The sequence below is a fragment of the Thunnus albacares genome, chromosome 11, assembly GCF_914725855.1.
Source record: "Thunnus albacares chromosome 11, fThuAlb1.1, whole genome shotgun sequence".
Classification (NCBI taxonomy): domain Eukaryota; kingdom Metazoa; phylum Chordata; class Actinopteri; order Scombriformes; family Scombridae; genus Thunnus; species Thunnus albacares.
Genome location: NC_058116.1, coordinates 3,580,940 through 3,597,351, shown reverse-complemented (window position 1 = coordinate 3,597,351; position 16,412 = coordinate 3,580,940). Strand labels below are relative to the sequence as shown.

Here is a 16,412-nt window from a genome sequence, read left to right as displayed (position 1 = left end):
GGACTTTGTAGATCTGCCTTAGACTACAAAGTACATTTCCTCATTTTCTGTAGTGGTGCCTTCAAGGACGGTCAAAGGTGGGTCTCCCAAAACACTCCGTCTGCAATAGGGAGTATTAGCAATAGGTAAAAATAGTCACTACAATGTCATACTACCAAAAACTATGAAATATCAGTATATTTGGAAGAGAGCTAGTTTCATGTTAAGAAGCTGAATATGGTGCTGTGGAATCACAACATAATGTGGAGGAGGAAGCGACCATCGGAGCTATACACTACAGCTGCAGCCTGACTCACAAACTTCAGCTGCTGAGTTTCTCTGTGATTCTGCCAACAATGAACTAGAGAATTTTGAGCCTCTGGCGGACATTTACAGTATGCTGTATGCTCCCCTGAGTTGTTTTGGACACTTTATGAGCCTTTCATTCCACCTTCAAGACAAATATCAACTTTGTACAGAAAATACATATATGCCATGAAATTTGCTAAGCACATTAATGCTACCGAGAGGAGAAACCCTTTACACATTTGGCATTGACATTATTTTTGATGACTCTATGGTATGATATTTCTTTAAGCAGCACCTTTATAAGTATTTTTATATTTCAGCTCTACTGCTGTTAAGGTTCTGAGAATAGCAAACAATACGTATGATGGTTTGTTCCATCCCAACAATTTCGTATAGTGTGGAGTAATGAACATTATAGCCTCTAGGTTTCACTAGCAGGGCACTAGAATAAGAAATGCAGTTAGAAATGTTCAAGGAATAGTTTGATGTTTTGGAAATATGCTTATTGTCTTTCTCTCTGAAAGTTAGATGGGGAGATTGGTAACCAAGGAGTTACAGCCAGCGCACATTACACATTGATTTCATGGAATCTGCGGTACACCTGGTGAATGAAATCTCCCTTTTCACACTTCAGTAAGCGTCAGTGCGCACTCTGGAAGTCAAGAATAGGGTCACACATTACAAGATGCAATCAGTTTGTGGGTTCACATGCCTTTTGATAAGTCATGTATGTTTTTGTTCAGGCACAATCAATCTGCCTCTATTCATCCCCACAAACACACAAAGAAAAGCCTCACAGCAAGTTAAAAGATAGGTAAGACAGAGAGGGGGAAAGAAAAATAAAAGGCACACATAAAGCAAAACTAATTTAAATCACTTGGTCTGTATTTCATTGTGGTTACTTACTACATAAATTATATAAAGATGAAACTCTCAGCAACACTCAGATAATGGCCCAACAGCTGATTTCATGTAATGAATGCTGAAATGCCATTGTCCACAGAGACAGGATCTGAGACACGCAGCAAATATCAAGCATGTTTGATCAGAGGGGATTCTCTCCAGACCCAGGCACATGTTCACTTGTGTTTTTAACTCTGGCAAATGTAGTCTGAAGTCTAAAATCTAAGAGACTAAAGTCATCAGATTTGTGACTTCACTTTGATTGAATACAAGTCATTTAAGATGATGATTAAGAGTTGGTAGTGATCACTGCTAGTGCAGCAGAGAGTTGTCTTGGACTAAACTGTGTGTTTGCATATATGGTGTGTGTTTATGTGAGGGCATGTATCTTCGCTGTGTGTGTGTGTGTGTGTGTGTGTGTGTGTGTGTGTGTGTGTGTGTGTGTGTGTGTGTGTGTGTGTGTGAGCAAGCGCAGTCGTTTGTATTCAAATGTATTCTGTGTTCTGTCAGGGGAAAAGTTGAATCCTGCCTCTCAGCTTCCTCTCCCTCACCTGTTAAGCTGCCGGTATTTGCCACCACATGGCTGCTCCCCATCAGTCTGCTGCCGTCTTTAGTGATGGAGCAAGAGAGAGAGAGAGAGAGCAGGAAATAGTGGAGAGACAAAAGAAAAGAAAAGTCGGGGGATAGAGCGAGAGAGAGAGAGAGAGACAGAGATACAGAGTGAGCTCCAAGCTTTTGTCTGTTGTCCTTTGTCTCCTCCTTCATTGCCCTTTCTTTCTAAAGAAACTTGTTTGTCCTCCCTCCAAAACCGCCTCTCTCATTGGGTTTCGATATGTTAATGCAATCACCACAAACACTGCCTCCATCTGTCTGGCCTAAATTGACCAGGCTCACAGTTGCTCCCAGGAGTTTGGGTCTGTAAGAGTTGGAACAGAGTACTTATCCTCTCTGTCTGCTCACGATATGGGCCGGGTCTCAATACTGTAGAGTGACCTCCTCTCTCTCTCTCTGTGACCCTCTTGATATATCCCACGATGTCCTAAAAATGACACAGCATCTTTTATATTGTTTTTCACTCAGTCACTGTCCTCAGATTAGTGGTGAAATAATTAGATGTTTAAAACACACAATTTGGATAAACAGTTAATCATTTAAGTCACTCATCAAGCAAACAAGCTGGTCCCAGCTTAAAGGATAGGTTCCTAATGTTTCAAGTCTGTCTTAAAACAATAGCCAGGTGCCCAAATTAACTTTAAAAAAGTTAGTTTTGGCTTGCTGTAATCATTTCTCCTAGTAATACTGACCATTAAAACATCCCTGAAGAATGTGCTTCCAGTGGAAGTGTAAGAGGACAAAGCCCACAGTCCTTGTCTAATGCAAAGATGTATTTCAAAGTTTATCTGAAGTTACGAGGCTTCAGCAGTCTGAGATAGCCAAATTACATGGACATCTTCCAATGTCTGGCTGACTCCTTATGACTATTTTGATTTATAAAATTAGTTTTTTAAATCTTTATTTATTCAGGGAAGTTTCACTGAGAGGAAGCCTCTTTTTTTTTGCAAGAATGCCCTAATCACATTTGCACAGTTTTGCAGACACACATTCACACCTGGAAGCTGCCTGGTACAATCATTAACTGTAGCCTTTCTTCAAAAGAGGAGAGGAAGGAAGGAGATGATTCTGCTGTAATTTTTACCGAGACGTGCAGCAGCCAGTTGAGACTGTCGAGCTGTTATGTAGTGGAGGGTTTTAGCATTCCATCAGAGTAAGGACACTTAAGACCCCAGAGCACAGCCAGGTCTTTTAATTAACTCCGGGCCCTTATTGGCAGGGTCCTTCTGTTGTGGTCTCAGAGCAGCAGTGAGATTCTCCTGCTGAGGTGTCTAACCTGCCATTACTAACTAATTATGAGCCTCCTTATCTATCTCTGAGTTACTTTACTGACCTTTCCACTTCACTAGTTCTAGGAGGGTCTTATATCAGAGAGGGGGAGGAGAATAAGGAGGATTGCTGAAACAGTCGGTTCATTATTAGATTAGCAGATCAGCAAGTTATTATTCAACATCAATTTTAATGATCAATTAATCCTTAAAGTCATTTATAAAGCAAAAATGCCAAACATTATCTGACTCCAGCTCCTCAAATGTGAGGATTTGCTGATTTTCTGTGATTCAAATAACCTGTTTTGAACCGCTGATTGGACAAAACAAGACATTACTTTGGGCTCTGGGAACTTGTGTTGTGCCTTTTTTTTTTTTCACTATTTCCTTGTGTTTTATAGACTATATGATTAATTGAAAAAGTGATCAACAGATCAGTCAGTGAAATCAACTTCTTAGCCTGGTTCCAGTTGGAGAAACCACTGACCAATCATAGTGTTGGAGGCAGAATAAAGAATGAGGATGTCATCTTCCTCTGCCAGAACCAGAAAGATATATATTTCTATATTGCCATCTTGGTCACCGGGACACATGTTACTGTATGTGCAACTTGAACCTCCTTCAACCTCCTAGGGATCCCTAAATCCTTTGTAATCCTTTGAAAAATATGTGACTGACTCCGAATGAGATCAGATTTGACTTGGGTGATAAATGATATGCTGGGCAGCCAAGTGAAGCGAGTCGCATAACTGTACAATATTTCTGATTTTACACAATGTTCTCTTCCCCTGGTATCAACTTGCTGACATCAAATCTACCTTGAAATGAACTATGGACCCACGGTGGAAGACCGAGCCTGATCTGAATACATTCAACAGGATCTGCTGCTTGTGCACCAGTGGTTTTATCATTCCTTTCACATATATTCTTTAAATTGAACCCACTATTTTCACTTTGTTTGGTGTCCCTCACTTCGGGCTGATTTGCATTTGATTAGAAATACAGTGAAAATAGGTCAAGTCAAGCTTAGACTGAAAAAATACAACAGTGCCATCAAATTTGATCCCTCTAATGGTTAGCAATGCCATTACACTTCAGTCAGCTGTGCATTTCCTCACAATAGTTCAAAATCTAAAACCTGGATGTTTGTGCAACCTATTGAGCTTGTGATGTTGCTTTATTGTTTAGTGGAGGTGTTGCTGACTCGGTGTGCCTCTGAATGTGACTGTTTTGGGCCAAAGCTGTTGCTTTTGCTGGCGTATTGTTGTGCAGTATAAAAATATGTATGGATAATCCTGGTTCAATTTCTGCTCCCTGCAGCCATGTAACTCTGCTGAGTGTGCCCTTTTTCTTTTCTGCTGCGATGCAGGTATTCACAGAGGGTGAAACATTGGCCGTAATGTAGTTTTAGATCTTCCTTTTTTCACATAAAACGAGGTTAGGCGCATTAGCTAAAAACCTGGGGTTTCAGCTGGACTGTCCTGTACTCTACTGATACTACAATACAAGAAAATAACAATTAAAAAGAAAATAAATGAAAATATGAAAATAAATCATTACAAATATACCAGTACAATCGACATACTGCACCAGGAAACACTGAAGAATAAAAACAGAAAATGATCGAATAATAATAAAGTAATCATATCAACGGTCAACAAGCCAAAGAAAAAAAGATGGATGTCAATATTAGACGAGGAACTCATGAACACAAACACCTGGGTGTCTGGTTTCCAACATGCAGCAGCAGTTATACTGGTATCCTGCCTAAAAAGATATTTTTATCTAGTGTGATGCACATCATCCACTAATCTTTACCAGACAGACTCACGGCTGTACTGATCTGAACTACTTGCAGAGAACCAAACAGCCTGGCTGAGTGAGGAGCTCATTACCTTTCTAACACCTTTTTTTTTTTTAGAGCTAAACTGAGTTACACATCTAAACTTTTTATGTGGTAAACTTCTCTGGCATCTGCAGAGATGTACCCTGCGGGGCAGGATGACAGTAGAAGAAGTATTCAGCCCCTTTACTTAAAGAATGTAGCTTGTGTTATTCTATGTTTTTTTCTTATTGTCAAGAAGTCACATGAAAACACCAAAAGCAAGTCAGTCTGTCTTTCCATGCTTTGACTTTTGTACCCTGCCTGTGTCACTCCCAAGCCCATTTATTCCTACTGAAGACAAAAAGCAAATTATAAATGCCTAGTTTGATTTAGTTGTAGTTTTGATCTAGTTTTAGCAAATATTCCCAGGAGGAAATACTGCATTTGTTGGGGACTATTTTCAGCCACATATAAATACACATTTGGTGCTGTAGTGAATATTTCTTGCAGCAGAACAGTGTATGTGGGAGTGACTCATAATACACTACAGTGTGTGTGTTCATGGTAGTGCAGGAAAGTAATGTAAACCAGAGCAACAGTGTGGTTAACTAGTGTGTTTTTGACAACACTGGCAGAGAGAAATAAGATATATCAGGCTTTGGATAGACCATACTTGCTAATGGGATCAAATGAGTTATATTTCCTTTATCTTCTCAGTGGATTTGTTGACAGTAATAAACATATAGCCAAGCCAGCCTCAGCCTTTAAGCATTCATAACTATACCACAGAGTAAAAATACTGAATGCTCATGAAAAAGGTCCCTTTATAACTATTATCATATATTATACCAGGATTATCATTATAGATGCATTAACATGTAAGCAGCATTTCAGTGTTGTAGCTGGTTGAACACAATTTTAAGTGCTATATGTATCAATAGCAGATAAGTCTAGTGGAGCAAAAAGTGCAATATTTCTCTCATAAAATTGTAAATACTCCCACTACTTAAAATTCTCAAGTAGTGTACTTGAGTAAATGTACTGTATGTGGTTATCTTCTACCTGCAGGCTGTTTGAAGAGCATGAAACTAGTATAAGTAAGAATGTAAGGACACCTCTGTACACCTCCATCTCCACCCACGAGTCTCTGGAGAAAGAGAAAGAAACAGGAAAAGAGAGACAAAAAGTTTTCATCAGAGAGAATGAGAACATAGAGAGAGGTCTTGCTGATGCCTCAATCTCTCTCATTCCATCACTTATTCTCAACATAAAAAACACCGCAACATGCCGGTTGCATTGCCAGATATCCACTGCAGCATGGGGTATGAAGGAGGTTTGAACAAATCGGTGCATAGCGCAGAAAAGAAAAAGGAGAGAACGACGAGCGGTGGACGGGGATGAATTCAGCTAAACAACACAATAAATGGAGATGTTTTTGAGAGGACGAGCAGTAACAGGATCAGGCTGTTGGGCTGAGATGAATCACTTGAAGAAGTGGCTTCACTCATAATAAAAGTGATCATTGTGGCCTCACAGAGCGGCAGAGCAGCGGCAGCAAACAGCATAGCAGATGTCAAACTGCTTTTCAATCTCTTTCCCGGGCTTTTAAGCAGACTCAAAACATATGGGTTGCATCCATTAGTGCAATAGACTGTATTCCTTTGAATGCTTCCTGTCGCTCTGTTCTCTTGGCATTATGTGCAACAACCCCAGTAGATCTCAAATAATCTGGACAGTATCAGGCTGTCTGAGGCAGAGTTTGGCTTCAATGCAAGTTGTAGCTATACAATACTACCACAAACCCACAGTTAACTTACTATTACAGTGTATGTCAAACTGTGTGTTTGCGTGTCAGTGTGAAAACTATTGTGGCTGCTGCTCAGTTATTGCAGCTCATTTGCCTGTGGTTTCTTTCAGATGGGGTTTGGTTACTGCCGGCTCACCACAGCACTCACTCTGCTTCACACACTATGTCGTTGCTTTCCTGTCATTCTTGTTTCCACCAGAGCCATTTAGGAGAAAAAAACCCCCTCCTTTTGCTGAAGTCTGGAGGCTGTTCTCCTTCGCAGCCTAAGAGTTGGTCATTGAGCCACCTGTTTGGCTTCCCCACTTCTTTAGTCAGAGCTCATTTTGAGCTGCACAGCACTTTACTGCTCTGCTGAAATGACAGAACATATTTGTTTCCTCACAGTTCTGAACTGGATCTCAGAGAAAGTGATATTCAAAACCAAAATCAACCAAAGCAATCACAGATGTCAACATATTCAAGATAAAAATGAGAATATTAATCCCAGAGGAGGATGATCCAATATAGGATATGAAGGATGATCCTCCGAGTTTCATTTTTATGTCTTAAAAACAAGGTTCCCATAAAGCACAGAAGACAAGCTGTGTCTCTGTTTTGTGTCAAACCAGACTGTGCAAATGTCATACACACACTGTTGGAATCAGTGCAACTTCTAGTTTTCCTGAGAAAGTCCTCTCTGTCTATTAAAGATACAGTATACATCTATAGAAGATCAAGAATGAACGTTCATGCACAGTGCATACATATATCAGATAATCTATATATTATTTTATTTTGCCTTACAATCATCAGACTCATACTTGTTCTTCCATTTCAAAAGTAATCCAGATGATTGTTTGTTTCTCTATGGTTACAGTGCAAACAGAGACTGCAAGCACTGTAGCTAATGCAGCATGATTTCCTGTGGTGCAAGAAGAAATGGAAATGAAAGAAATGAGTTTCAGGTGTAAAATTTGCTTCCTTGATGACAACGTTACACTGAACTGTTGTGCCAAATATTCAGAAACATAAAAATCAGAAATGGACATATTGCATGCCTAGTTAAAACATGTAGTGGATATGCCATACAGAAATGAAAACGAAGAGAATCAAAACTGAGCATAAGCAGCCTAAGAGTTGATAAATACACATTTAGGCCTTACCAATACCATTTACCAAACCCTGGGACACATTGTTCTCAGCCTTTTCTCCCTCACCTTTTCATCCAGCAGCTTTCACTGATTTATACTTTACCCAAGATACCGAAATGGCTCATAAAACACCATGAAGACCTTACAATAGCCTGTCTTTCTCTGCCTCGCTGTCTGTGGCTCTCTCTGTGGCTCTCTGTTTCTGTTTCACTCTTTCCCTATAATGTTATCACTCACTATCCTCTAACTGATGGCTTATCAGCATCCCACAAGCCATGCCAAGGCAGCAGGCTGTTCACAGCATAGTAAAAAGTCTGTGTGTTGCGCTGGGTGTATGGGAAGGCAAGAGAAAAAAAAAAAAAAACAGTCAGCAGTAGAAGGCAGTTAAGAAACTCATTACCTTGCAGCACATTATGACCGAGGAGCCTCACGATAATAACCTTACTAACACTGCCAGTTTAGCTGGGGTTTACTCTCGTATTTGACACATGTGAGGCAGCTGTGTGTGTGTGTGTTTGCACATAATCTGTGTTACTGCCTCCCATATCCTCAGCTTAATACTGTCCCCATTCACTGTGTGGCTCTGATAGCATAGCTTAGCCTGCAGCCAAAGCAAGCGAGCATCATGGCGCCTGGTTAGTGCAGGTGTAAATGATAGAACTTCCATTAAGAGGATGGAACACACACTGCAGAATGGCTTTATTACACAGCTGGATGCTGCTCGTATCTGATATAGCTTCACATTTGCTGCCAACATGTAAACTGTTATGAACATTGTTGTTTAAATGTCTTTATTTTTACCTTCTCTCCCTCTCTCTTCCTATTCTGCTCCCTGCTGTCTTCCCCTCGCTGTCTTGTCTTCCCTGTCTGTCTCTCTATAAAGCAACAGTATTGCAGCATCTGCAGTGTGCGCCTTCAACCTGAGCGCCATCACCCAGGCTTTCAACGGGCCCTTCCGCTCCCAGGAGAACCCTCGCTCTACCTGGCTTCCCACGCCCAACCCCATCCACAACTTTCAGGTTAGTTTAACCACCCAAGCTCATCCAGGGTAATCTAACACTACTTAATCCATTTCAAATTAGTCGTAATACAATTCACTGCAGTTTTCTGCATTAGATAATCCTATTCAGAACTAAATCAAATTCAAAACAACAAACAAATTTCCTCATAACTACAATGAAAGGGCCTTTGTGTCCATAAAACTTTTCTTCTCAGGCAGCTCTTGCTTCAGGCTGTGTTGCTCCAATGAAGATTCTCTAAGTGGCATTTTAGTTATCAACTTATCAAAACTGAACCATCTCTAATCTAGTATTTAGCACCATTTGGTTTATACAGATTGCTGGTTAATGCTACACAGCATGGTTGGAAGCAGTAAGGTCACCTCATAGACTGAATTCAGGAAAAAAAAGACAACTTTCATGACTAGCTAACTGCACATGTTAGAGCTATGGACAGAAATAGCCACAAACAGGACATTTCTGATATAGAGATTTGTGCACTATTTTTTTCTCTCTGGAACATATTACATATATGATTATACATATAATATTACATATTATATCTGATTGTCACTAAATAACATAAAAATGGTCACAAAGAGTAGCGTAGAACAGTTCTGGAAAAGCTGCTGGTGACCGTGACTGGTAATTATTTCAGGAGGAAAAATCTGATATGAAAGTGCTACTCCAATCTAAAAATGTCGATATCAGATACATTCTAAAATTGGAAAATCACTGTTTATGAGACCATGCACAGTTCCTAAGATCACCAAAAATTCCAAAAAGGAATCTACCAACAAATCCATCTCTCATTTCTAAATCCCAAAGAATGATCAGCAGCTACACTCTGCAACCCAAACAGACCCAAACATTAAACTGCAGTGTTGTTGTTGTGGTCATATCACAATCACACTGTAGTTTGCAATTACTGATAATAGAATCAAGAATTGAAACAATGTAGCCAGACATGGTGTATTGATTTAGAAAGTACAATGTGTGGTTGGATGAGGTACTTCTCCATTGTTTGTCATTCTTTCCAACAGACTGTCTTGTTTTCTTGCTTCCATCCCATCTTTTTACATCTCCTCTAACACCTTACCCTTTCTCTCTTTTCTCCCTCTCTGTTGTCTCTCCTCTCCAGTGTGGTACAATAAATGACGAGGGTCCCAACGAAGGTTTGACGGAGCGCAGCCTGCAGGATGCCCAGCGGCTCTACCTGATGAACGATGTCGTCCAGCCAGAGTCTGTAGATCCGCTGATAATGCAGGATGACGTTCGCTTCTCCAACCTGGTCGTGGACATTGTTCAGGGCATGGACACCCTCTACCATGTTATGTACATCAGCACGGGTTAGTAGAAAATACATGCAGGCTTTTACACACCCCACATACTGTATATTAATTAGAAATATGGCTTATCTCAAATGTATAATTTGAAAGGAAAAGATAAAGCAGAGCAACTGAAGCTGGCTTTCGTCAGGTGTATTTAAGTAACACCCGGTTAAAGAAGTACTCCAGTCCTTTTGCCAGTGTCTTGGTCAGGGGCACTGACAGGAGTATTAACTCTAGTATTAACTCACCATCAAAGACATACATGTCTTTGATGGTGGGAGGAAATCAGAGCACCTGGCAGAAACCCATGCAAACATGGGAACAAGAACAGGCTGGGGTTCGAACCCAGTACCTTCTTGCTGCAAGGCAACGGTGCTAACTACTGAGCTACTGTGCTGCACTTTGTTGCTTTACATCTGTGCACTGATGTGCTGATAATTTTTTTACTGCTTCTTATTATCCCTGAAATCTCTCTGATAAATCTTTTTGTCCTTCTTGTCCAATCAGAATATGGCACTATCCTGAAGGCCCTGGCTACACCCAATAAGAACCTACAAGGTTGTTACCTGGAGGAGATGGAGCTCCTCCCTCCGGGGGTGCGTGAACCCATCCTGAGCCTGCAGATCCTGCACAGTGACAGGTCACTGTTTGTTGGGCTCAACAATCGAGTCCTGAAGATCCCCCTTGAGAGGTGCTCGACCTACAAAACTGAGATGTGAGTACTGCTTAAAATCTCCACGTCTAGTGGAGCATTTTCACTAATCTAGAGGGAACCCAAACATTATGGTCACTCAGGCATTCGTAAAATTCATTATGAAGAATGTTAAAAATGCAAAGTCACTGGTGAAAAGGTGTTCTAAGCTCTTGAGAACTTATCAAGTGGAAAAAAATAAATGTCAGATGAGTGTAAAGTAAAAAACATATGAAAAACCAATTCCAGGGAGGGGAGGGAGCTTTCCATCCAATTTAATACAACACTGGGCTGAATTCAAAGGTCTGGGGGGGGGGGGGAGTGATGTAATCATTGTATACCTGAACACTGTGTATCTCCGGTAACACCAATTACTGCGGCAAGCCTAATGTCAAGATCTAAGCCATGTCCATGGCAACAACGAAGGTCTGTCTAGGTCGCATCTAAGTGCATTTTTTCCATCATAACCCTGCACTGTCACATACTTGAAGAAAAAACAGCGAGCACTTCAGACACTTCAGAATATGTACTGTATGACCGAAGTCCATGAGGCTGAACATTTGGATTCAGCCTGTGTTAAATCACAGATTGTGCATGCCAGGCATACCATAACTGTGCAACGTTGGTGGTTCGATTGTTGGTCGATTGGTACGATTGGTCACCTCTGTAATGTTTCCTCTTGATGTGAGACCTTTTGAAGTCTCACTATAAGAATAAAGTGATAAGCTACATGAGGGACAGTGGTGTTCACTTTCTGAAAGCAGCCATGCAGTATACACAGTGTGTTTTATTGTTCATTTTATGCCTCTTGGCGGTGGATTCATTTTAACCTGGTTGGTCTTCTATTGAAGGTAATTATCTGTCCTCAACTAGGATTAATGTCTGGAAGGCCTTGCCTATAATCATTAAAGTCCTTATGGAACCAGACAAATGACTGGGGCGGTATCTGCTTGCTAGAGGAAATTAATTTGTTGTGCTGTGGTTTTTTACAAGTAATGAAGTGCTGTATAATACAGAGAGAACACTGTTCTGGCTTTTGTTTGTGTCTGAATCAAAGGATACACAAAAACTGTGTGTGAAGCTACCTAGCACATTGCCAGAGAAGTTTCTCTGAAGGCACGTTTGTGTGTGTGAGAGAGAGCTACAAAGACAGTGAGAGAGAGAGAGAGAGAGAGTGAGAGAGAGAGAGAGCGAGAGAAAGCGGCCTTTCGCTCTGCCATCTCCAGCTTCAGTGTTATTCATGTGAAAATCTCCATCTCAAGGGTGAGCGAGGGGAGAAAAACCCACTGGCTGTTTGTCCAACCTCCTGTATCTCATCAGTCCTCTTAATCAGGATCCTCAGCCAGCCACCTCAGTCCTTCAAAGTCAACTTCATTTTAGCATACAAATGGCTTGATCCTTTTTTCATTGTGTGTGTGTGTGTACGGAAAGGGGTCTACTTTGTGATTTGTGCGTGGGTTGGTGCTTGGACGAGTTCTCATATGTGCTGCCTGATGAGTCAGCTCGCTATATTTCTACTAAATCCAAACTCATAGACACATGGGAGCAGACACACACACACACACACATAGAGAGAGAGAGAGAGAGAGAGAGAGAGAGAGAGAGAAAGCTCAGGTAGGAAAACCAGTGCATTTAATAAGATGTGGGTGAGATATGCAAGAAGCCAACAGAAATATAGATACACAGAGTAGAGCAGAGCAAGCAGCCAGAGTCCTATTTAAGACACAGTGGGGTGAAACGATAAGAAGAGTGGGCACCAAGGGCACCATGTGGAAGAAGGGGGTAAGGTAGGACAGGCCGTCCTTAATCCAGTCTGCGATACTCTGTGCAGCTCTATGGCTCACTCACTCTTACAATCTTTTAAATGCGCTGGCTGCAGAACACGACAGATGTCAACCTGTCTGTCAGTGTGACACCTGAGCTCGTCTGGAGGGACTCAATCTAGTAGAAAAGGGCAGACAGGTGACATTGAGTCAGAAGATGAAGAAAAAAAGGAAGCCAGGTTATGAATTAATGCATGTGAACGGTTAATCTGTTGATTAGTGAAAAATGCCCATCACATGCATGTTTTCAGGGCCCAGGGCAACAATTTTTTTAATGAAAAACAGAGAGTTTATCTATAATTATGACTTCTGTATCTCATAATTATCAGAAAAGATCTCATAATTACAGGGTCTGGATGTCATAATTAGAGATGTCAGGTGTTACACCATATGCTATGACCTATCAGATTCTGTGAACTGATTAGGAATTTCAGCTGTACGGCCTCTATCATACTTTATTGCCTGCTAAATTTTGATAGCTGTTACCAAATAGTAGCATAGCATTTAGATAGGATCACAAATTTGGATAGCACTGATGCATGTCAGATGCATAACTTTGTATCCATGAAGCGTCCCATTCAGTATTGGTATGTCTGCAACAGTATCAGATTAAAGTTAAAATATTGTTGATTCAGGGCCTGCAAACATGCACTGAAAGCCAACTAGCAGCCACCATATCTGCATATATAAAAATCGCACTCTAAGATTAAACATTTATCTACAAATTTAACATATTTTTTCTGCTGTATATTTGTTCATTTTGGGCCACAGAAATTACAAAAACTGCATGAGATCCTGGAGGGATTGGGTAATGCAATACACTGCTGTTTTACTGGGAAAAGTAAGTGATTGGAGTAACGTGTCATATTGCACCACATGACTCTCATCACTGGCTGGAGCAGAGGCCAGCTCTGGTCTTGCTCTTATTACTTTTTTCTTTCTTTTTTTTTTTATTTTCTCCATCCGTCTCTCCGTGTCCACTGCTCAGACTATGTGAAAAAGACCCACCTGCTGTCCTGCTTTTTGTACACACTCCCCCTTCATTGTGGTGCTGTCTGAATGAGCCATTCTCATCTCCCCTGCGTTGTGTGTGGCCCTCCCATTCACACGCAGACATATATCCATTCACACTCTGATAACAGCTGAATATACACAGTTTTATAGCTGACAGCAGCTCGTCTGTAGCCACATGCTGCTTTACACTGTCACACTCATACACATGCATGTACACAGTGAAGAATGGAGGCACTGTACTTGCAGTACTGCGTCACAGTGACAGAGACAAACTCAGACATGATTTATGGACAAGTCATAACTTATCCAGTTTGTTATGAAGCTGGCAATGGAATACTGGATGGACTTTGGCTGCACTGTACTTGTAATGCAGAAATACCTCACATATGTGTACATGTTTGTAATTGTTTAAACATGGAGTGAAAAATACAGATTCTTACTGTTTAGCACACAGCAGCAAAAACATATGTTGGTTTGAATGCCTGTACAGTTCTTCTAAAAATTCAATTAAGTTAAAGTGCTTTTAATGTTTAGTTTTCCTTTGTTATTGATCCCTATAGGCGACTCTGTCGAGCCTCACAACCCTCAGAGTGGAATAACATTTACATCATCATCTTGAGTTGAAGTGCTTTTTTGTTACGCTGCTAAACCTTTTCAACAGCCTGTGATTTGTAGCCTTTTAGTGATAGCTCCCAGACAAATGCTGCAGCTTGTGCACGGGTATGTGTGTGTACATGCCTGTGTGTGTTTGTCCTCTATTTGTGGTAATTATATTTGATCTGGCCAATTGGCACCTCTGGCTAACAGCACCACTCCGTCCTCTATACAGACCCTATCTCTCTATCTCATTCTGTTAGTGAAGTAATTTATTTTGGCTGCAGCGGCGTGCTAGCTTAGCTGCGATGTTGCATCCATCAGGGCTTTTCTGAGGGAAGAAAGGTAGTCCACGCTGCCAAATAGAGAATGAAACTACTGGTCTCACTTACAACAGTAGCTAACTTTGAAAGTAAGTCAGTTTTTTTCTAGATCACTTCACTCATTTGCAGTGGTGGAAGAAGTACTCAGATCATTTACTTAAGAAAAGGTGCCAATACAGCAATATAGAAATACTCCATTACAAGTTAAATTCCTACTACAGTAAAAGTACATAAGTATTATCAGCTTGATGTAGTTAAAGTATTGCAGTAAAAGTAGTGGTTTGATCCCTGTGACTGATATATTATTATATATGACATCATTAGATTATTAATAGTGAAGCATCAGTGTTAGAGCAGCATGTTACTGTTGTAGCTGCTGGAGGTGGAGCTAGTTTCAACTACTTTAAATACAGTGGTTCCCAATCTAGGGGTCGGGCCCCTCCAAAGGGTCAGCAGATAAATCTGAGGGGTCGTGAGATGATTAATGGGTAAGGAAAGAAGAAAAAACAAAGTTCTGATACACAAATCTGTTTTCAATGTTTGGACTTTTTCTCAAACCTTTGATTTTTGGTGAAATATTGGATCATTTGAACAGTTATTGAAATGAAAGCATGTGAGAAGTTTAGAGGGAAAAATCACTATTTGGTGGAGCTGTTAACAACTCATAGACATGTGAAATGTGACCCCGACTACACACTGCTTTTTGTAAGACGTCAAAAGCCAAAAAGGGTTGGAAACCAATGTGTTGTATTTTAAAAGCTTGTTATATCATCCATATTTCCCTCTGAAATGTAGTGGAGTGAAAGTATATAAAGTAGCATCAAATGGAAATACTCAAGTAAAGTACAAGTCGCTCAAAATTGTACTTCAGTGCAGCATTTGAATAAATGTACTTAGTTGCTTTCCACCACTGCTCATTTGTAAGAACTGAACGTGTCAGACAGTGAAGAGTGGTTTTACATGAGCAAGTGAGTTTTGTTTTTGTTTTTTACTGTTTTTGCAGCTGCTGATGAGGAGAGGAAAGGGCATGAGAAAGGAGAAAAGGCAAGAAAAAACATAGAAACTAAAATAACTACAAGGAGCAGGCGAAGGAGGAAATGCTGAATAAATGATGAGGATAATGTTGAGGAGGGTGAAATGAAACAAATCAGGTTTTCTGTAGTGGTTCTCTTCCTGCAGCCAAACTGCCGCTCACACATCTGCTTAAATAAACATTACGTTTTATTACAACAGGTACAATTGCCCTGTTGGTGATAGTTAAATTTTCGCCTGAGGGCTTTAGTTCAATTTGCTGAGTGTGTGAGGTGTGTGTGTGATTTACAGTGACCTAGCAGCAGTCATGAGGCCGAGGAAGCTCAGTCCGCCTGCAGCAGGAGTTTAAAACAACATCATGAAAACCACTAAGTGGCCATCGAGGAAAACCACTGACCATTAGCATCTCTGCTACAATCTGTGTGTGTGTGTGTGTGTGTGTGTAGCTGCTTGTTAAGACCAGTGTGTATGACATGTTGCGTTATACTTTAGAATCAGTCCCTATAGCACCCCTATACAGCGGTGTGAACTTTCCTGTCTTTCCCTGTGTGTGAGGGCAGCTTACAGGCCCGTCCCCAGCAAACCCAATTTACTGTCTGCTGTGGTTGCCAGCCTGTCAGCAGGCCTCTAGAGCTCACTGCCACTAAGCCTGTATGACCAATCAGAGGAACACTTCAGCAGCCAAGAACTGAGAGAAAGAGAGAGATAGAGATAGAGAGAGAGAGAGAGAGAGAGAGATCGAGATGGTGTTCACACAGTGGAGGTATTTATTA

General features: G+C 40.8%; 1 protein-coding gene across 6 annotated transcripts in view; it reads left to right on the top strand.

Moving 5' to 3' along the window:
- sema5ba (sema domain, seven thrombospondin repeats (type 1 and type 1-like), transmembrane domain (TM) and short cytoplasmic domain, (semaphorin) 5Ba) overlaps window positions 1–16,412 on the top strand; it is a 171,274-nt gene that overhangs the window by 123,168 nt on the left and 31,694 nt on the right. For all 6 annotated transcript variants that reach the window (XM_044366136.1, XM_044366140.1, XM_044366138.1 and 3 more), the window contains exons 10-12: window positions 8,717–8,852; window positions 9,973–10,180; window positions 10,670–10,877. In XM_044366136.1, coding sequence (XP_044222071.1) covers window positions 8,717–8,852; window positions 9,973–10,180; window positions 10,670–10,877 — 552 coding nt within the window. The remainder of the gene's footprint in view (window positions 1–8,716; window positions 8,853–9,972; window positions 10,181–10,669; window positions 10,878–16,412) is intronic.